Source organism: Phlebotomus papatasi, chromosome 3 (genome assembly GCF_024763615.1).
Source record: "Phlebotomus papatasi isolate M1 chromosome 3, Ppap_2.1, whole genome shotgun sequence".
Classification (NCBI taxonomy): Eukaryota; Metazoa; Arthropoda; class Insecta; order Diptera; family Psychodidae; genus Phlebotomus; species Phlebotomus papatasi.
Genome location: NC_077224.1, coordinates 924,070 through 946,361, shown reverse-complemented (window position 1 = coordinate 946,361; position 22,292 = coordinate 924,070). Strand labels below are relative to the sequence as shown.

Genomic DNA, 22,292 nt, shown 5'->3' with positions numbered 1-22,292 from the left:
CTTCTCCTTACCCGCTCATATCGTGCTTTGTCCTTCTCAGCCATAGCCTCATACTTGGACTTGACTTCAGGATCAGCATCTGACCATTTGCGACCCAGCTCTTTGGCGATGTCTCCCACACCGTACTCGGGATTGAGAGCCTTCACCTTCATGCGTTCGTCGTTGCAGAACCAGAAGAAAGCCGACCTGAAATCAACAATCTCCCATTAATGATCTTTCCGGGCAGATTGCTACCAATTTTTTTTGTCGAGAAACTCCTGAGGTATCCATCAAGAAATGCCTCATTTACAAGACAGAGATCAAGTAGCTTTCATTTCAAAGTCCAATGAATATAATGTAACTTAGCTTTGTTTTATCACACTTGCACATTAAAATTTTAATATGATTCACATTAATTGTCGCTGGTGAGAGTCCAAATGTGTAATTTGTGTGTTTGAATCATTTTATATTCAAAATTTGATCTATTTGTTGATAAAAAGGTAGACTTGGCCCGCAAAATTTGATATAAATTGATTTATAGCATTAATGCGAAAAATTAATGTGATTTTCTCATTAATTTTTTAATGTGAAAAATATTTATGCTTTAGGTAAATTTAAACTTATTTTTGCAGGCCAAGTCCACTTCTTTATCAATAAATAGAAAAGCCCCACATATTAAGTGACTCAAAGACACAAATAACATATTTGGACGCTCACGAGCGACAATTAATGTGATTCACATTAAAATTTTAATGTGCAAGTGTGATAACGCCCTCTCCATAAATCTTTTGTGATAAAAGTATAAACACTCTGTTAACTCTTTCGTCTCCTTTGGGACTCTGGGTACCCATGGAAACAACAATTTTTTTAGACTATCTAGAATCGATAAAAATCCTATCCTTCTGGATAATTACAAACTATAAGGATGTCCATATCTAGGATATTTTTTGCAGGATTCCAATTAACTCCTGAGCTTAGATATTTTTGGTCAAAAATCGTGAATTTTCGATTTTCTGCTTCCTTTCAGATATTGTGACATTTTTGATATTTCTAGACCAGAATAAGGAAAAACCTCTCGGGGCCAATAAGTATGATAACTAACAATTACAGATTACATACATTCGAAAAACATTTTTTTCTTAAATTGTCAAAAAACTTGTTCAAACTTTATGGGTACTCTCGTCCCCAAAAATCTTGAGGTCAAATGTAAGGTTATCCTGCCAATGCCCGCCATTTGCTTTTTGACACCAACCTTGTAACAAATTTGGCAGCGCGGGAGACTGTTTTCAGGGTAATTTTTCCTATTCTTCCTGAATTTGGTGAATTCTGATTGTCCAGGAAGTGTTTTTTTGGTTCTTGAGAAAACTTAATGTATCTGCAATAACATCGCGTGTTGAGAGAAATGTGTTTTAAAGTGTTTTTGTGTGAAATATTTTGAGGAATCTGTTTACAATCAGGAATTTGGTGTCTTCTTGACCACTTCCTGGACATCCCACAAGATATTGGTCAATAATACTTCTTGTTTTAGTGATCAACATTGTAAAGGAGTCATTTGACAAGCAAAAATAATTCACAAAACTGATATTATAGGTTTTTAGAAAATTGAAGTTTGTCTCCTTTTCGTTCTTTTGGGGACGAGAGTACCCATGAGTTTTCCAATTTCCCAAAGGCGGAAAAAAATCTTTCTCTACAAAAGTATCATATTTGACCACTAAGACTTACAATAAAGTGAGTTTTACTGATATTCGTTCGCTGGATATGTTGTGGTCCGGAAAGAGTTAAAAGTAACTTATGTTTTATATTTATTCTTTTGGGTTTTAACTATCTCAAATAGCGGAATTCTTCTAAACCATATAATTCGTTATCCTGAAAAAGTTATTTCAGTAGCGTCCCATTTATGCTTTACTGAATGTTCGAACTCGTGACTTTGATGCTATGTCACAAAAGTACTTCCACATCATTTACATACCGTTTACCGATTCACAACCGTTTTGAACCGTTTTAAAAATCAATCAAAACATCAACCAAAATAGCTTAGACGTAGGGGGAAGTGGGGCACTTTTGGAATTGGAATTTTTCTCCTATGTTTAAATGGAATTGAGTCGTATCACAATGCAATTTAGCTTCTCATTCTGTTTGTGCACCTAAATTATATCACGATCAGGCACGATTTTATTTAGAACTAGGTGAAAAAACCCCAATTTCAAAGGTGCCCCACTTCCCCCTAATGTAATTGAATTTTGGATAAAAATTAGTAATCGGTTATGAACCGGTTCATTACCGGTACATAGTCGATTGGAATCGGGAATTCCAAGACCTTTCCAACGAGCCCAGACATGATCCGATTCGGTTAATAAATACGGTCTATAGTGCCTTTTTATCCTTTGATCTTGAAAACCCATTATTAGGATGGATTCAACGGTATTTTCGTACTATGACGCAATGTCCATATAGGCATTTTTTAGGAACATATCGCTCCTTGGAAATTACAAGGGGCCAACTAATTTTCTGCCATTTTTCAGGAGACACAATTATCACTGCTATAGTCTATGTTTTCAGAAGTATTAATAAGCGTGGCCAATAATAATCCTATGCTATGTCTTGAAGTTATAATGAACTTAACAATTCATTTTTTAATGACCCCTTGTTTATCAATTTAATGACTTATAACATGAACAATTAGTTTTGCATCGTCGTTAATACTGCATAAAAAGTGCAAGTGAAACAAATCAACTAGTTTTGACTGACTCGCTAAATTTACCTTGTTTACAAAATAAGAATTATTGTACGTTCGTAAGTTTTAATAGGTTACTTTGTCACAAAGGTACACGATAGAGATAGACAATTTACAATTATACAAACTTTTCATGTTTTTGGGTTTTGCAGGCCATTAATGATCTTTTTTAATAAAACTAACATAAGCTAGTGATAATTTAATGACATTCATAATTTAATAATATGGGAGACTGGGGCAAAAAGTCACAAATCGAAAAATTCAAAATTCAATATCTTCCAAGCTAAAAAAGATAGCGGCTCAATTTTTTTTCTATAGATAGCCTCCATGGACCTTCTTCAATGTCGTAAGTTTCTTAGAATTTGAACAAGGAATTTAGAAAATAAAAAATATCGAAATTTTTAGCCCTATTTTTGAAATATTTTCCTTGCAGAAGATAACAATTATTACCTACTTATTTTCCAAAATTGATGCATTGGTGAATATTTCTAAATAATTTGGATTTTTTGAATACGAATCCGCTATCTATTTTAGAATTTCACAAAAGTTCTTTTTTCCAGAAATTCTCTTATTAAAAATGACCACTTGGGGTAAAAAGTAACAAAAGGTATAGAGCAGAAAGTAACAAAAAAGCGAATCAATTTCTGATGTCTCACGGCGAAAAGAAACGTCATTATCATGTCTCGCCGCTTGTTGTTTGCATTGCTCAAACGATTTGCAGTCTTTTGTTTTTTTTTTTTCAAAAATAGCTTGAAAAGCGCTTTTCTCGTTTTCTCACTTTTCTCGTAGAGAAAACGATGTTTTACAAAGGTGTAGATGAATAAATTTTCTATGAAAATATGTCCTCTAGGTATTTTTTTTTAAATTCACGGAAGCCCGCAATGAAGCGAATCGAAATATGATAATACCCAATGTCTGTTACTATTTGCCCCAGCATTTTTGAGAATAGTCACAAAATTACCTTTTAGAAATTGGCTCGATAAACGTATTTCCTTACAAAATAGAGGAAATTACTTTAGCAAAGTTGTAGAGCGGTAAATTTCCTATATAACTGCGCTAATTAGAAATTTTTGAAGCGCTCGAGTAGCTTGTAAAAAAATAATAAAATATCCGTTTTGTGACATTTTGCCCCAGTCTCCCCTACTATTCCACGATGTTTCCATCAATCCTTGGACATGATACTAAACCACAATGAAATATCCGACTAAACAGAACTTTAATCCCACATAGGTGCTATTGGCTTCAGGGATTATAATATAGTTTTTATTGAATTTTAAATTTTTAATAATAGAAAACTTGAATTTTTGGTGCACATAAAATGCACAACAAATTGACAATATTTTTTAATACCTGAAATGTAATGCTTTAAAACAAATTTTTGACGTCACTTTTCATTAAATTACACAAATATCGAATATTAAACATTTAATTTAATTTAATTTGCAACGAGAAATAAATTCTCATTCAAATTTCAAACTGTATGCAGAGTGAACCTTTTCACAGGATTTCTCCAAAAGAAATCCTCAAGTTAGATACTGAAAAGAAATATCTGTAAAGTGGACTTCAAGATAGCATCTTCAAAAGTCAGACAAATTGCAAGTCAAAAGTCCTTTTGGATAAAAGGAAAATCACTCAATATTTCCGTACAATTTCCTGAGAAATCTCCGTTATATGAATTAATTGACGTAATTGAGTACAGGATGCTTAAGCCTTAAGAAATCCGATTGGTGCTGAGATTAAGCTTTAACCTATTCCACACCCCCCTTCCCCTCCTTTCAATCAAATTCCCACAGTTAATCTTCACTCTGCTGGAAAACCAAAAAGGCAAAAAAAAATAGCAACACAAGCCACAAAAGCTCTCTCTTACTTTTCCTTTTCCCTCAAATGAGAAATCACAGGATTAGGGATAGTCTTCTCTGCATCCTTCCCATTACTGTTGCTCCCCTTACAACCATCCCCCTCCCTTCAAAATATATATGGAAAACAATTTATTCATGATTTACTTACAGTGATCTCTTGGGTGCGTTGGGATCCTTAATTTGCTTCCTCTTCTTGCCACGTCCAACAACCGTACCCTTCGGTGGAACATAGTTCTGCATCTCAAGATCATAGCGCTTCTTATCCTTCTCAGCCATCTCGTGGAATCGCTTCTTCTCCTTATCCAACATTGTCTGCAAAAGTCCAAAAGAACAAAAAAATAACATTAGGGTAAGTGTGCCAAATTTCGGCATAGTTGCATGCAAGCGTCAAAGTCTTAAGTTTGAAATGTAATATTTTAAATTCAAATTGAATAAAATAAATTCTTTCTTCTGAAAGAGTGTTGCTCAGAACCTTGTAGACAGTTTATCGTCTTTATTTACTTTAAAATCATTCTTAATAGGGGAAAGTACTCTCCCTTCGAACGTTCATGCCTTCGAATAACCTGATTTTCTTTTACTTTTCCGAAGACGTTTCAACATGATCATCATATAATTATCTATAATTGATAATAAGCTAGCTAATATTTAATAGAAATCCTTAAATCTCTTAGAAAAACTTAAATAAAATTCACATTATTCGAAGGCATGAACGTTCGAAGGGAGAGTACTTTCCCCTATATTATTTAGAAGATCAAAGATTTGACATTTTTTTCCAATAGAATTTTTTTTTTGTTTTTGACTTACCGGCAAACAGCCGATTTTGAAATGATTTAAAAATGAGTCCAAAATAGTTTAAGAATAACATAAAACTATTTTTTAGTACATTAGTTATATTGGTATACATCAGTTATTATTAGTTATCAATTTACAAACGGTTGGATAGTCAATTGGAACCGGTTCAGTCTTGTCAGAAATTCCAAGACCTTTCTAACGAGCCCAAAATTACCGAATTCGATTGAGAGATACGCATTCTGGACCCTTTTTACCTTTTGATCTAAAAAAAAGAACCATTAATAGAAATGATACAACGTTATTTTCGTATATGGTTGATATATTTTATTTAAAATATTTCCAATAATTAAAAAAGAATATTAAAAGCGAAGAATATGTCCCAAATAACCCTGTTGTTCAAAATCAATTTCTAACTCAGTCAGGACTTATCTGAGGACCTTCTTCACTACAATAACATAACATAACTATTTAAGTTTGAGAAAAAGCAAAAGTAATATTTTTATCCATTAAATAAGTGAGTGTAATCGACTCATTTCAATCTCGTGCCAGGTGGGTTCTTCACTAAAAATTTTCTAGCAGTGACATTTTCGCTAATGACAGTTGGTTGATTGAAAACATTTATTGTTTTTTCCTTGTGAAAAAAGTATTCCAAATCCAAAGGTTTAATTAAAAGTGAATTAGCGAAAAGGCGACCCAGTTAATGCATGCTGATTTATTTCAGTATTATCAATATTTTATACATTTTCTTTAATATTTTTCATAATTTTTTTATATTATGTTTCTGAATGAAACTGTGAAAAATTCTATGGATTTAGAAGAAGTAAAAAAGAATTTCATCAGTCCAAAAACAAGCGTTTAAGTAGCACTCTTCGGAAAACGATCCGGTTACCTCACCTTACTGTATGTGAATTTTGATTTTATGAAATTTTCCTGAACTAACTAAAAGGTATTACGAAGCCATTATACTTTTCGATATCTATGTTCACATTATTGTACTAAAGTTTACCGCACTTAGGATTTAGTTTTAGTACAAATTTTTGAATTCATTCGTAACTTAAAATTAATATTTTTGGTTTTTTGTTCATCATATTGTTTTTTTTTGTCCTTGAGTGCTTAGCCGGAAAAATTATGAATTTCTATAATTGCTTGTTGCATTACTACATGTCTGTACTAAATTTTTAATTACTAAATAACGATACCTTTTATTTTCATTCAAGCATAATTATCTCTGTAAAAATGTTAAAAATGTCTTTTACGACATGTAGTTAAAAATCTGATAGATGTTCATAAAAAAAACTGGCAATATGCCAATCAAGTATGATGTGAAGGTGAATGTGTGCTAATTAAAAATGTAAAATTGCCTTAATACAAGTTCCCCTGTGTGAGAAAGTGCTTGGAACTTTTTTAAAGAGGGAAAAATTAGGAAAATTCCTCTTAATTGCTTCAACTTGAAGTTGTACATTTCATTTCCTGACGGTGAAAATGAGTGGGAAATTGAGCTTTTGGGCATGATGGGGGGGGGCAGGGGGTACATGGGGAGAAAAGTGTTTGAGAATGTGGGTGTAAAGCTTTTTGCGCTCCAAAAGTCTCACTCACATTCATCCCATTCTCTCTTTTTTGGGCTTTTTTTTTGGGGAGGACTAAAATGCGACCTATGTCGTAAATTACAGCAGCAGGAGCTCTCTATGAGAATGTTTTGGGGAGAAATTTCACGAATTTATTGATTTGTTGTCACACACGCTATGGCACGTGTATACCCCTGTTTAGGATTTATATTTATCATTGTTTTCTCAAGCAATTTCTCAGGTTTTTGCTCTTTTATAATTAATAATTTTATTTAGGGTAAGTGTGTCAAATTCCGGCCAGCTTGCAATTCCGGCCACCTTATTTGTTCCTCGAATTTCCATGAAGCTGTAGTTTTTACATACTTTAGAGATTATACAATGCAAAAGAATAACAAAAATGTAGCTTCGACAAAAGAGATGACGTGAAAAAGGCATTGGAAGAATTCCTGAAGGGCAAGGAACTATGAGAATAAAGGTGGCCGAAATAGGGAACCAAAGCTATGTCTACATTTTTATTCATTTTAAAATGTAGGGGAAAGTACTCTCCATTCGAACGTTTAAGCCTTCGAATAATGTAAATTTTATTTATTTTTCCTAAGAGACTTATGACCAGCGCACAATAACTTTTGTTTGTAAACATGTTTTCAAAATTTCCCATGAGAATGAGCAAGATGACTAGATCTAGATCTCACTCACTCTCGTTGAAATGTCAAAAACATGTTTACTAAACAAAAGTTATTGTGCGTTGGGCATTACACAAAATTATCACGTAATTATCAATAAATTGATGATAAGCTAACTAATACTTAATAAAAATGCGTAAGTAAAAATATAAGATAATTCACATTATTCGAAGGTGTGAACGTTCGAACACTGAGAAAAAAAGAGGGTGCGATTAACTTTTTTTTCCTCATAACTTTAACACTTTAAGGGTAAAATTAACATGAAAAAGGGTAACTTTAACCCCCAAAACACCTAAAAATGGTAATATTTACACCGATTTTGGATCAATACTGCAGGGTAAAATTAACATTTCCGGAATTTTATTTTAAGTTTTTCGGATTTCTCTCAGTGAAGGGAGAGTACTTTCCCCTAGTGCAGACCTGTGCTCGTTAAAATCCGTGTAAGATCGGAAATGTTGTGCTGATAATTTTAATGGAAATTACAGATTGCCATACTGGTAACACTAATCCCGCTCATTCACGGTGCTATGATAAATATTTTTGCGCCAAAAAGACATAACAGAAATAAAAACTATAGAAAGAAATTGTCTTCTTGATATCTTTGTCGGAAGATGGATAGCTGTTCACTACACATCCTTTTACTTGAATCTTGCAGAAATACAAAAAAATTAAATGCAAATATCACTTCAAATGGAAAGCTTAAATCGCGCGCAATTCAACTGTGAGAGAGAGATAGAGACACAAATAACTCACTTGACAAACATCTGGCGGCGCTGCGGTTGCAAAAAATCTCTTAAATTCTACAAAATATTTTCTTCTCTATTTTATGCTTATTAGCAGGTCATGTCCCTTCTTGTAATATGTACTTTTGCATTCCTTATTAACCAAAATAGTGTTGTACAAAAGGGTTTTTCTCAAACCTATCCTGAATTTTGGGACAGCTAAAAAAAAATACGAGTCTTCCAGCCCAAAACTTCATCCCAATATTTTTGTTGTAATATCGATAATTATTCACAATTAACCCAAATAACTATATTCAACTAAATTATTAAAAGCATTCTCATGTGAAAATGACTTAACTCTAAGGAATTAAACAATTTTCACATTAAAAAACCTCTCATTTTCTCTACGTGAATTTTCGCGATATTTCGAAGAATACCAACAGGCACCACCAAATTCACTTCGGCTTTTCTTTTAGCTCAGGTCTGCCCTAGTGGCTTAAATCTCCACCATTTTTTTATTAAATTAATGTGAAACATCGTCCAGAAATTTGCAATTATTACCTTTCAGAATGTTCTTTTCGTAATAATTCGTTTAGTCATTTATAATGAAATGGAATAAAAAAAATACTAATTACTTTAAAAGAAGCAATTCATCGTAAAAGATCTTTTATAATAAAGTCTCCAAAAAATTCCATGACATCTCAATATTTCTGTCCCTTTCCACCTTATTATAAACGAGAGGTCAATGAAAAGTGTCAAAGGCAAAGTTTTTCTTTTGATCTTGTTGGTGAAAATTGCAAGTTTGCTGTTACGCTAGAATGGAATGGGGAGAAAAAAACCACCCTTGTAGTATCCAAAAAGCCACTTTTGGGGCGAGAAATCTAAATGGGGGAGTTTCAATTTATGGTGCACAATTGAGAGAATGGGTGATGAATTTCTCTCAGTTTTTGGGGTTTGGGCTGAGTTGGGGGTGTTTTTTAATTCGCGAGAGAGATGGGGAACAAAATGACTATGTCTCACCCTCTCTTCGAAGGGACTTTAGTAATATTTCAGAAGTGACGCGCGTGGTGTGGTTGGCCGTGTTTCCATTGATTTTTGAAAGGAAGTTGAAAGAGAGCAGAATCAGCAACTACTCACACGCATCCATCTCACTCTAGCCCATGGTTTAGCATTATTGGGGGTGACCTATAACCTTCTCTTTCGGCATGCTTCGGAAAACTTTTTTGGGAAGCTTACTGTGCACCCGAATGAGCACCGAATGTACAACGATATGCCAACGATAACTGAAATATCGCCCCATTTTACCACCCTTCAAACCCCAAACCATTGGAAAATTTGTTCACATTCTCTCTCTCTGTCTTTCTCTCCTTGTTTCCTCCTCCTCCTCCCCCTCATCCCAATTATGGCAACATTCTCTTCTGCCCTTCCCAGAATTTTTGGCAATGTATGTGTGGGTGTGTGTTTGTAAAATTTTGTATATATTCTGTATTTATGTGTTCATCCATCAATAAAATCCCGGAAAAGTTTTAACCCCTCTCGACAGAGACAGCAAAATTTTAAGAGTATCCTCAAGGGGGGGGATGGTGTAGAGAAATCTCCACATTAAAGGGGTCGCACACGCATTTATTTCCTTTCTAAACAATAAACTCCAATTCTCTCATATTTATTCCAAAAATTTATATATTAGGGTAAGGGCTCATAATTTTGACCAGTCTGCTTATAAGCATCAATGTTCCAAGTTTGAAGTGCGATATTTTCAATTCTAATTTACTTTTTTTGTTACTCTCTTTTCAGAAGGATTGTTTAGAAACTTGGCAAGCTATTTATCGTCTTATTTTTACTAACATTAGTTTTAATACGTTTAAAAATGAATTGATATGTAGAGGTGAATTTGACTCTTATTTTGGACAACTTGGTTATTAATTTGGACAATTTGGCTGTAAATATGGACAGCTAATCTGCCTCAATAGGATGCCCATTGTTCTTCATTTCATGAACCAATCTTACCAAGTCCTCTTTTTGTTCATGTAAGAGAACCGTAGAATGTCACAAGAAGCCCGGAAACTTTCCATATCATTCATTAAAGTGAGTGGACTCCGGTAATCCAAGTACGCGCGGATTCGCGCATTCCCTGGCCTTTCCGGGAGCCTTTCAAGATATTTCTCGCTACATCTCTTTCGTAGAGATGATGCTCCTTTATTTCTCCAGGCATTTTTCCAACCAAGTCATTACAAAAGCTAAAACTTCACGAAATTTCGTGAGAAAAACACCTGTCCAAAATAAGAACCATCACTTCACTGGTAAATGTCTTAAAAAAATCCCATTTTTGACACGAAAAATCTAATTCACAAGGCAAATCTCACTTCAGGTCAAATGTACAAATCACCATTAACGTGAATCAACACAATATTCAATGAATATTCAATAATATCACCCAAAAAAGCGAAGAAACATTGTTAGTACTTCACCACAGCTAAATAAGACTGAAGTAAACACGAAGTTCTGTCATATTTCTCGTAAGCAATTGCTCACACTGAATTTTCAATAAAGCAATTTCAACTCAAATCATATTCAAAATTTAACGTATTTAGTGTTAAACTGTAGAAAAATTGCCGTGTAGATAATAGATGTGTTTTCGGAGAGGGAAACTCCGTCCGGATGCGGCAACACTGTTTGTGGAGTTTTCAACCCAAGATCAAAAACTACCTCTTCTTCAGAGCTTTCGACACTGAGGATGACACGGAGAGTGTCGAAAGCTCTGAAGAAGAGGTAGTTTTTGATCTTGGGTTGAAAACTCCACAAACAGTGTTGCCGCATCCGGACGGAGTTTCCCTCTCCGAAAACACATTTAGTGTTAAAATCTTCCAAAAAGAACAAATATTTAGATAGAATTCATTATTCATCAAATATTGGAATAAAAATCCATCATTTTAATCAATTTACTTTTAGTGTCCAATTTTACCCTCAAAGTGTCCAAAATAAGAAACTGGACAAAATTATGAGCCTTTCCCCTACTTCCCTTTTGCCAAAAACATAAAAATAACTCATATCTTTTAAAGGGGAACATGCACGATAACGTGAATAGACCCCTTGATAACAAATAGTCTCCACAAACATTTTTTTTCAGCACCAATTTGTCACGCAAAATGAATGAAAGGTGAGTGTCAAAAAAAATTGCAGATATTTGGACACCCTCCACACGGGGGAAAAAACGCAACATACCATCCCCAGAGATAGAAAAGGGCTGAAACTTGGAAATTCTGCACCATTCCAAATATGTTTTTTTTTTGAGTGGTAGGGGAGGTTTTTGGGGTGGTAAAAAAAAGAGGCACCCATCGAGCAGCAGAGGGCTTCGCGTGAAATGAGAAAATCAGGGCGCAATCGCAAATCTTTGAAAAACTCACACCATTTTGTGTATCGTCAGCAGAAGCGGCCCCACAGCAGTACCAGCCAATCCCCAGTCCTAAACTCACCCTCCATCATCCCAACCGCCCAAAAATCCCACCCACATAAATCCCTCGCGCGTTCCCTCAAATTCATCCCCCCAAATCTCCCTCTCCCTCACCACCAAGCAAGCCCCCAAGGGTTCGGGGAGAGTGTGCAAATATTACATTATTAAAGGGCGATGGAGGGAGTTTGAGGGATGCCAGGGGGGGGGATGGAAAAGTGCCTTATATAGTGGAGAGGAAAAATTGCAAGAAATTTTCATTCATTTTTTCCCCAGAATTCAACCTGGCACCTTCTTTTCTCATACTTTTCTATTTGATAACCCTACCCCCCTCTCCTCTATAAAAGGGGGTTGCAATTCCTCCCAAGAAAACACATCTTTCGCCATCGATCCAACCCCCATTGCTCTCTGAAAATACCCTCCCTCCATCCTCCCTCCAATTTACCCCAAACCATCCAACCCCGCCCCTCAATTCACCCTCAATCCAATCCACAAATATATTTTAGAGTCAAAATGAAGTAATTAAAAGCAAACACTGCGCTCTCACAGATTTGCCAACCCATTACAATAGCAGCATCCTGGCTCTTGGAAAATTCACACGCAAATATCAAAAAATATCCACCCCCTTTCCCCGTCGTTCCCCCAGGAAAGTAGCCCAACTAAATGGATTCAAAATTGAAAGTCAATAGAAGGGTACATGGGGTACATGTGAGTGAATTTGCAAAATTAGTTTGAGGGACAATCCCTGGATTCAAAAATAATTTTTACTCATCTAAAATTGTTGCAATAGAACATGGACCATCCCAAGTATTAACTTGTAAAAAAAAGGTCCATCGGAGATCTCTCCTAAAGAATCATTGTCAAAAAAGGATACTTCCTTAATGGCCTCTACACACTAGAGAAATTTATGTCCATATTTAACCCTTTAAGGACCATTGGAACACCGGTGTCCCATAAAGAAAATAATTTTTTCTGACTACCTAAAGTTATTTTTAGCTGAGATTCTTTACTTTACAATCTTAACTTTTGTGGTCACAGGTGAAATCCGACCTCGTCAGATCGGACCTAAATTTTGGATGTACACGTTTTGACACTCATAGATCACGAAAATCATGTGCGCCAAAAATCGATTTTCGTAGACGTCCCGTCCCGTCCGTTACATTTCGACTTCTGGAGAGAGAACGGAAAGAGATATCGACAAGCGGTTTTCGGCAAAGGTTAAAAGTCATTGGGCCGCTAGAAGTTGATGATGTCAAATCCACCCCCACCCCCCCCCTTCCGCCATTTTGGAACACCCCCAAATTTTGTTTTTCGATAACTCAGCCCCTATGGCATCGATTGATCTCAAGTTTTAGTATGTTATAGCTGGGGCTAGGAGCTTTCGATCGATACCAAACTTCACCCCCTCCGACCCCCTGACCCGAGCTAGAAGGGGTCAAAAATTGAATTTTTGAATGGTCATATCTCCGGTTCTAATTATAAGAATGCAAAAAAAAAATGGTGTTTTGCAAAGCTCTCGTGGAGCACTACAACCCTTGTGACACCCCAATTTTATCCGATTTAATCGAAGGTATGATTAATCGAAAAATCGATTTTCGATTAATCAATTTCGAATATTTTGAAAAATAGACGATGCTTTTTCTTTAAATTTTAATATGTTGTAGCTGGGATCGAGGCCTTTCCAACGATGGGTCGCACTCCTCCCTTGATGTTCCCTGACCCGAGCTATAATCAAAAATGTCTTGACCGGACTGCATTTTCTGTATTTATAAAGGGATTTCGATGAAATTTTAGCATATATTGTATCTGAGAGCAAGATCTTTCTAATGATAGGTCCCATCCGTCTCTACCCCAACCCACTGTACCCCGACCCTTACTATACCCATATGGACCGGACTCTATCTCTTATGTTTATTAACCGATTTCAATGAACTTTTCTTTCTTTTGTTGGCCTTCCCCATTCAGACTATTTAAAATAGAAAATGACCAGTGATAAGCCCAGATAAGCTTATGGTAGCTGAGATTCTTTACAGGTGACCTCGAAATGCATGCAACTCGGGGTGCTTGGAACTCGGAATGCGTGAAAATTCGATTGTGAGTTGAATTTTGGGGGTAAAAAATCGCGTCGAGCCAATTTCATCCATTTCGACTGCCGAGAACAGTTTACTCGACGCGATTCTTTACCCCCAAAATTCAACTCACAATCGAATTTTCACGCATTCCGAGTTGCAAGCACCCTGAGTTGCACGCATTTCGAGGTCACCTGTAAAGAATCTCAGCTACCATAAGCTCAAATGTTCGTAAAATTTTGTCATTTGTTCGTAGGGTGGAGTAACCACTTATCGCCACTTTTAGGAAAAACTGAAGTTAATCTAATTATAATTTTTTAAACCCTTATTATAAAGTAACTTAAATTTGACACAAAGTTTCTTAGATATGTTGTCTATAGATATATCAGACTAATAGTCCTTCAATTTAACAGCGGATTGCTTAAAAAAACATATTTTTATTAAAAATTCAAAAATAACCACTTTTTGCCACCTACTTGAAAAGGCCCAAACTCAATTATTTTGGACAATATTATTATAAAATATATTCACCACCCTATTTGTTCGTAAATTTGTTGCCAGACAAACAAAAAATTACGAACAAATGACAAAATTTTACGAACATTTACGAACAAATGTTTATAAAAGAACAAAAAAAGCTCATCAAGTGACCATCTTAAGAACAATGTTACTGGAAAAAATGCACAAACTTTTACGAACCATTTGGTGGGTTATGCGCGTTATGCGACTTACAAGCATTCCATAAGTCCCCAGGTATTCACAAACAATTTTACAGAATATTGTTTTCTGTGTACACTGTACACCGAGAAAAATTTGGATGGTATTTTCAACAAATCGTGTCTTTAAATTCTACTGTCTCAAAAGATAGGAGAAAATACCATCCTCCATAGAAACTTTCCTTTAGAATCTACCATCTTGACATTTTAAAATTTACTATCCTATGGATAGTAAATTCTAATAGCCGGATGGTAAAATCTACTATCCTCCTTTAGATTTTACCTTGACCTCTCTTAGATTCTAATATCCGGGTAGTAAATTTTACTGGCCGCATATTAGATGTTAGAATTTAACTGGAAGATAGTAAATTTTAACGGGGGATAGTAATTTGGATTGAAATTACTATCCAAGCCAGTAAAATTTGCCATCCTGCTGTTAGAATGTCATTTTGGAATATCGTGGGTGTCGATGCAACGGTTCCCGATATGCTTTGAATACATTATAGGAGTTCGTGGCGCAGCTGGAAGATGCTCGACTGTCATCACAAAGGTCGCGTGTTCAAATCTCGGCGTAGTCATCAATGTTGGAAAAAGATTTTCACGCATCAAAATGGCTTGAAATACAGAGATTGTCATCCAAGAAGGGCCCCAAGCTCTCAAATAATGGCTAAAAATTAATGGAAATATGGAAAAATAAATTTTTCCGACATTTTTCGTTCTAATATCCGGCTAGTAAAATTTACTATCCTGCCAGTAAAATTTACCATCCGGCTAGTAAAATCTAATATCCGGGATATTAGAATTTACCATCCGGCTATTAGAATTTACTATCCATGCAATAGATTCTACAATTTTTGACAGTCTAATTTAATATCGCGTTTGCTGGGTGACTTTTTTACTATCCGGCCATTAGAATTTTGTATGGAGGATGGTAAATTTTACCATCCACATTTTTCTCGGTGTACGGTACAGTAATCTCGTAAAAACTATGCTCTTTTGATTCTTTGGTATATGCTACACAGGTTAAAAAATCATATAATTTTAAGTAGAAAAAGAAGTGTCCGATATTACAAACTATTCGAAATCCGACACAGTTTCCTTAAGAGATTGCATTAAATTGTGGATTGAACCTGGTAATACCTTCGAAAAAATTTTCTTAATTGGCTCTCAAAGTGCAAATACTTAATCTTTAGAAAGTGAAATTAAAGAATAATTAAAACAAAATGCTCAAACGAGTTGTTCTTAATTTCCACAGAGAAAAATCATCATCAACATCCTTCGTCTGTAACTCTCTCTCTTGGAAATGAATTGAGTTGAAACCACGAGACTCAATTTTTTTTTAAAGAAAAATAAAATTCTCTCTCTCTAGTGTGCAATTTTGCTCCAAAGGGAACCATCCTTGATGAAAAATGCAGAAAAGTTGGCCCGCGAGGAAGCTTTCGAGGGGAAAACCTTATGGGTCAAGGATGAAGAAAAATATTATCCCTAAAACAATTTCTCTCAAATTGCACTCGAAACATCGAGATATGGGGAGCAAAGAAAATGAGAAAAAAAAGGAAAAGCTCCATGGTTTATATTACTGGAAAATAGAAAAGACAAAAGGATGAGAGGAAACACAAAAACAAGAATGAGAAAATATCGATCGATAGTGTTCAGAGGGCGGAAAATTGTTGGAAAATTGAGACAGAATAGAATAAAAAAAAAAAGAAATCCTAGCTATAAATTGCACTTTATCACTTTGGCTGAAAGAAAACTTGACTGTGCAGTTTTTAATTAAAAAAAAAAAGCACAAGTACAAGTTCTGTTTTAACTCAAATTTAATTAAAAACGAAGATCCACACCCAAATTGGTCCACGGACAAATTAAATTGCAATTTGGCTGAGACAGAGAATTTTGCTTTAAATCTCAATTTAATAAATTTATATTTTGGATGAAATATGTTTTTTAGGCACAGAAAATTGTGTGAAATTTCTCGGGTACTTTTCCAGTTGAGCTTTCTTTTTTTTAAATGCATCCATTTTCATAGGATAAAAATAGAGGGAAATTGCAGAAATTCCACACAATCCTTGTGACAAATTGCTCCAGGAAGAAATATGAGAATTCTCAGCATTTCTCCCTTTCATCCGAAATATCGTAACGCACCCTAGAAGTTTTCTCTTACGAAAATGGCTGTTGAAATATAAAAGATTTCGCACAGTGCTCGAAACGAAGTTTCAAACTGTATACTGATCTTAACCAATTGCCATGTGCACTTCAAATTGTTTAAACTCACTGCTAGTCTAAAAAACGATATCAGTTAGAACATTCGCTTAGACAGCCAATGGTCCCTAGTTCAAGCCTAAGTAGAGGCAAGGATGTTTTCCTGTCTCTGCTTGGATGAAATTTGGGAAATTACACTGAGAAAAATCCAAAAAAGTTAAAATAACATTCCGGAAATGTTAATTTTACCCTGCATTATTGATCCGAAATCGGTGTAAATATTATGCTTTTTAGGTGTATTATGGGTTAAAGTTACCCTTCTTTCATGTTGATTTTACCCTTAAAAGGTGTAAAATTAACATTAAAAATGTTGATATATTTTTACACTCAAAATGTTAAAGTTATGACGAAAAAAGGTTAATCGCAACCACTTCTTTTTCTCAGTGTAGGTATCATCACAATATCCTACTGAAATGTGAACCAGTCAATTTTGGTCAAAATTTGATTCTTTTAAACGATCTTGAATTTCCAAGCCGAATTTGATGATCGTAACGAACCAGTTGGAAAATAATGATCTTCATTGGACATTTTATGATATGTCGTCTACCATAATTTGGGAATGTTTTAAATAATTGAGATTACGAATAATGCCCTGGACACACTTACGACTTAAGCCGAGAGACGGCTTAGCATAATTATAAATAAAATAATTCCTTGACTAAATTCCCATCAGTTTCTCACTAAGTCATTTCTTGGCTTAATCCGAAAGATGGATTAGTCAGAAACTAATGAACATGTAATCTGATCATTATTTCATTATAATTATGTTACGCCGCCTCTCGGCTTAAGTCGTAAGTGTGTTTAGGGCATAAAACTCCTATAGGGTTTATGACTAGGTTTTTTTTTTAATTTCAATCAATGTAAGGGACAAACCAACAATCCATTCTAATATCTATAATATTTGAGAGTGACCTGCTTATGCATCGACTAGTGTGGGCTCCAGACTGTCGCGACCTTCCGCACTACGTCCTAACACTTTCACGACTCACCAAGTACTGACGCCCGTACTCACTGAGATCGTACGATCGACTAACTCTAACACAGTCGTCTTCTCCACCACCAGAGGCGCTGAATATTCGAAACATTGCGTCTCGAATATTCGGGTTGCCTTAGCAGAGCATTTATTGCTATTAGGCGAAAAATTTCAATTTCAATTTGCCTCTTCCTATTTGGGTCGTAGACTTAGATCATCTAAATTAATAAACTAGCCTCATTCCTGATTCTTCGCCACACATAAAAGGCATTTCTAATTTACACTCAGACGCAGGATTATGCACATTTTCGGGACCGAAAAAAAAACGCGTGAAATGGCATTAATGCATCAAGAAAACTTGCACATTTTCTGTGGATTTCTTTTGAATAAATCGGCTGTAGAACGAATTTCGTTCTTTTTAATCGTCTTTTTCTTCTAATTCTGCGGACATTGTTTTCTCTTTGCTCATCTGAAACAATGAGAAAATCTCAAGTGTCCCAAATTGTAAATGGTTCCAAATTTCCTCATTTTGCCCTATTCAAAAAATTTGAAAATTTGAGGCAAACTTGCATAATTGTATGTGCATAATCCCGTCAGGTGCATAATCCTGTGGGTAAATTATGTAACTTTGTAAGAACGTGAGAAGTGCTAAAAATGAGAAAATACCGAAATTTGTCACTTATGTGTGATTCTCCATGCCCATTTTTGTGATATTTCTCGCGATATTTTCGTGACACTTCTCACAGAATGATGATCCAGTGACTCAAAAATAATTCGGAGAACAAAGTGGTCGATTTTTTTTCGTGAGTGTTACTGGTGACCAACTCATGAAAATTAGAGAATTTGAAGTAGGCAGGGTCTCAAAAATAAAATCATTCACAACGACGATGGTATTTCGTTTTGTTCTTTATTGATTCATTTTAAATATAGGGGAAGTGTGCCAAATTTCGGCCAGCTTCTAATTTCGGCCACTTTGAGTGTAATTTCGGCCATGGAAATAAATTAATAAAAGTTATGCATGTAATCTTCGAATAGTCAATGAATTCATTTTGGTTTTTAATATTTATTCATTTTAGGATGTATTAACACAAAGACCGTAAATTTTAGGTATAATTTGAATTTAAATTGCGTTGTAAAAACTCAGTGTGGAAAGAGTCTTACAAAAAATGTGACAGATCGATTGTGTTTATACCAGTCTTGTGATTTGTGGTGAAGTGCAAAAGGTTTTCCTTCGGTCTTTTTCATGAAAATTGATTAGTTTTCATTAAAGATTGTTTCTGTTTATGTTAGTAGTGAATCAATCTTTAAATTTCGGGTAAAATTTCCCAGCTGGATCCTGTATTTCGCGTAAAAAATTATATACTTTGTGAGCGTCTCTCCGGTGAGGTAGTGTTGCCTATTCCGGCAACATCTTTTGCTTTCCTGAATTTCTTATTCATTTTGTGTTTTTTTTTCTTCAATTTCTGAGTTTTACAATGTCCAGAGAAAAAAACCATAGCTTCTATGAAAAAGATGATGTGGAAAAGGCCTTGGAAGAGTTCAGGAAGGGCAAATTGCTACGGGAATCTGCGCGTAAATTTGAGATGCTACTCTTCAGGTTTTCAGGACAAATTACACGGAAGATCTCAGGGCTTGTGGGTCATATAAACGTATTAAACTAAATATTAAACTCGTTCCGTTTGACGTTTTGAAATTTTCTAACAAAGATGATAAACTAGTTTTCAAGGTTTCACACAACCTTCCCGAAAAGGAAATAAAAAAAAAATATCTAATTAAAAATATTGCATTTCAAACTTAGGACTTCGGTGCTTACATGCAACTATGCCGAAATTTGGCACACTTACTCTAGGTTAATCGAAATATTCTTTGAAAAAAAAATATTTTGAAAACTTCAAGTTGCCATTTCTCATTGTTTGGCGTCCATTAAAGGAATCCTGTAATTTTTTTGGCATTCTCACACGTGAGTTCGAAAATCCAATTCATTGTTTTTAGTGACATCTCTTTATTTAATGACATTATGCAAATACAGCTCTCGTCTTAGTTGATTGGTTTAATAAAAACGATTGTCATTTGAATTGCCAAAAATCTCAAATATGTGACTTTTGACAATGTCACGGCTACAGAATCGCATTTTCGAAAAAGCTCTCCTGATATTCGAACTCAGTTTGTCATATGAAATTGCCAGTTTATTACAGAATTTCCCTATAGTCTTACTACTGACAGAAAAAACTCATATTTTTCATATTTTTAAAAACTTCGAACTAGCAGAATTGAGCCCAAATTTTCGGAATTCAAGAATTTGACAAAATGGTTTATTTCAAGATTCCAGGATTGATTAATAATTGTTTCTTTTTTTTCTTTACCAGATCGAGAAATGAAAGATGGTTGGAAAATTTTCATCCTAAATTGAAGAATATCCTTGAGCTCATCTTCCATCTCAATCCATTAACAATTCTGTCAATTGCAAGTGTTGAACCATGTTGGAAGTGTAAATTAAATTGAAGGACATTTTTTTGGCACTGTCCCATCAATAACACTTTGTGGGGAGCCTCTTTAATGAGGCACGTGAAGGCATTTTTGTCGGGGTAAGATTGTACATCGATCGTAACAATCCCATGGCATGTGAGTGAGAAAAAAAGGGGGCGTTGGGCTGGGATTGAGGGAATAATGCATTTTGCAACAAAACACTGACCTTCCACCTTTCGGCGCACTTCCGTGAGAATTCAGCAAAGATGACAGTCTCCTCGGGATGCTTTTTCTTGTGCTCCTCGCGGCATGTTTGTACAAAAAAGGCATACGCCGTCATACGTCCTCGTGGCTTGGCGTCGACTTTACCACCTCGCGGCATCTTGGCGTTTTGCGTATGAATTTGTATTTGTTGATTGTTTTGGTTTTGATGAGCTTGCTGATTATTCTGCGTCTGAATGTGCTGATTCTGCAAAACCGCAAGAAAAAAAAATCACACAATCTCTTTAAGTAACACATTAAAATGTACAATTTTCATCTTTTTCTTTATCTCTTTCCTTTCTCTTGCAAGACATAAATATTATAAATTCCACAGAGACTGTGCTTAATAAACAAGAAACTTCTTTTTTTTTGTGAATATTCCATTTTAGGGCATAAAGAAAAGTTTATTGTGAAATTCTCTATCTGCGACCAGTGAGTAGTGAAACTTATTAAATTTGTACTTTTAAAGATATTTTTTTATATCCATTTTATATGGAGTAATGCGTATAAACGGAAAGTTCGTATTTTATAGGTTATGTACAAAATATTTTTGAAGGTTTTTAATTTTTTAAAGGTTTCATTGGCAACATGGAGCACTTAACAAGACCTTTTATTAATTCTCAAAGCTAACAATATCAGATTGTCGAGAACTTAGATGAAATGAGGTTATTTTTTCGATTTCGTAAGAATATCTTAAAGGTTATGTAAGGCCTAAAATAGAAGAGGTAGAGGCCATGGAAAATTTCCAAATTTAATATAACTTTCAAAGATAATAATATCAGACTGTCGAAAACTTAAATAAAATGAAGATAATTCGGCGATTTGGTAAGATTCTAGAGTTTGAGGTTATGTAAGACCTAACCTATAAGAGCCACAGGCCAGAGAAAATTCGCAAGTTCAATGTAACTTGAAATTCTTATTTAAAATCATAGACCTTGAATTTTTTAAATTTACATTTAATGAGAAAAAAAGTAACAACTTTCGGACTTCGAAAATGATCTTTCGAAATCGAAAATCTATTTCAGCAAATCAGATCTTTGATGAAACATTTTAATAAAGTTTTTTAGCAGAATCGTGAAAACCGATTACGAGTATTCTTATCAGGATCGCATTCCACCCGAAAAAGAGATAAATTGAGAAAATTGTCGAGTATGGAGAAAAATGCTAAAATGCCTTTTTTGATATTAAATTCGAAATTCCACTTCAAGTGCTCTTTTTTTTTTACACCACGGCCATAAGAAAAGAAAGGTAAAAACCGGTCGTTGTTTCTTCATTTTTCTCCCAACTCTTCACGATTCTCCATCCTTTCTTGCTTTATTTTTCATTCGAGCATATTTTTTTTCTTTACTTCAACCATCTCTTTTCTCTTCTATTTCACCTTTTTTCACCCCTCTTCGAGTCTCTTAGTCTCCATCTTAACCATTATATATATATTTTTTTAAATCATTTTTCTTCTTTAGCTTCAAACTCTTTTCTTGAATGCAACCACGGGGTTATTCACATTTCTTCTCTAAACCCAACATCGCATTCTGAGCGTCTTTCCTTCGTGGCTGCAATCGCACCAAGAGAATCTCCCGAAGAAGGCATAACACAAAGAAGAAAACTCCAAACAAAAATATTCGCGGGGTTTCTTCCATTAATTAATTTTATGGTTTGTCTTTCGCTCCTCTTTGTCTTCCAACCCATTCACCCAAAAAAAAATCCAAAAAAAGAAAATTAAAAAAAATTAAACAGCCCAACAAGAACCAAACCATAAATATTGAAGA

At 34.8% G+C, this 22,292-nt stretch overlaps 1 protein-coding gene across 2 annotated transcripts in view; it reads right to left on the bottom strand.

The window, feature by feature from the left end:
- The window catches only part of LOC129806353 (high mobility group protein DSP1-like), a 55,146-nt gene that overhangs the window by 6,368 nt on the left and 26,486 nt on the right, over positions 1 to 22,292 (bottom strand). For both annotated transcript variants that reach the window (XR_008752160.1, XM_055854908.1), the window contains 3 exons: positions 20,492 to 20,734; positions 4,721 to 4,884; positions 12 to 186 (listed from right to left, as the gene is read on the bottom strand). Coding sequence is in view for 1 of the 2 variants with exons in the window: in XM_055854908.1 (XP_055710883.1) it covers positions 12 to 186; positions 4,721 to 4,884; positions 20,492 to 20,734 (582 nt within the window). In the remaining variant the exon portion in view is untranslated. The remainder of the gene's footprint in view (positions 1 to 11; positions 187 to 4,720; positions 4,885 to 20,491; positions 20,735 to 22,292) is intronic.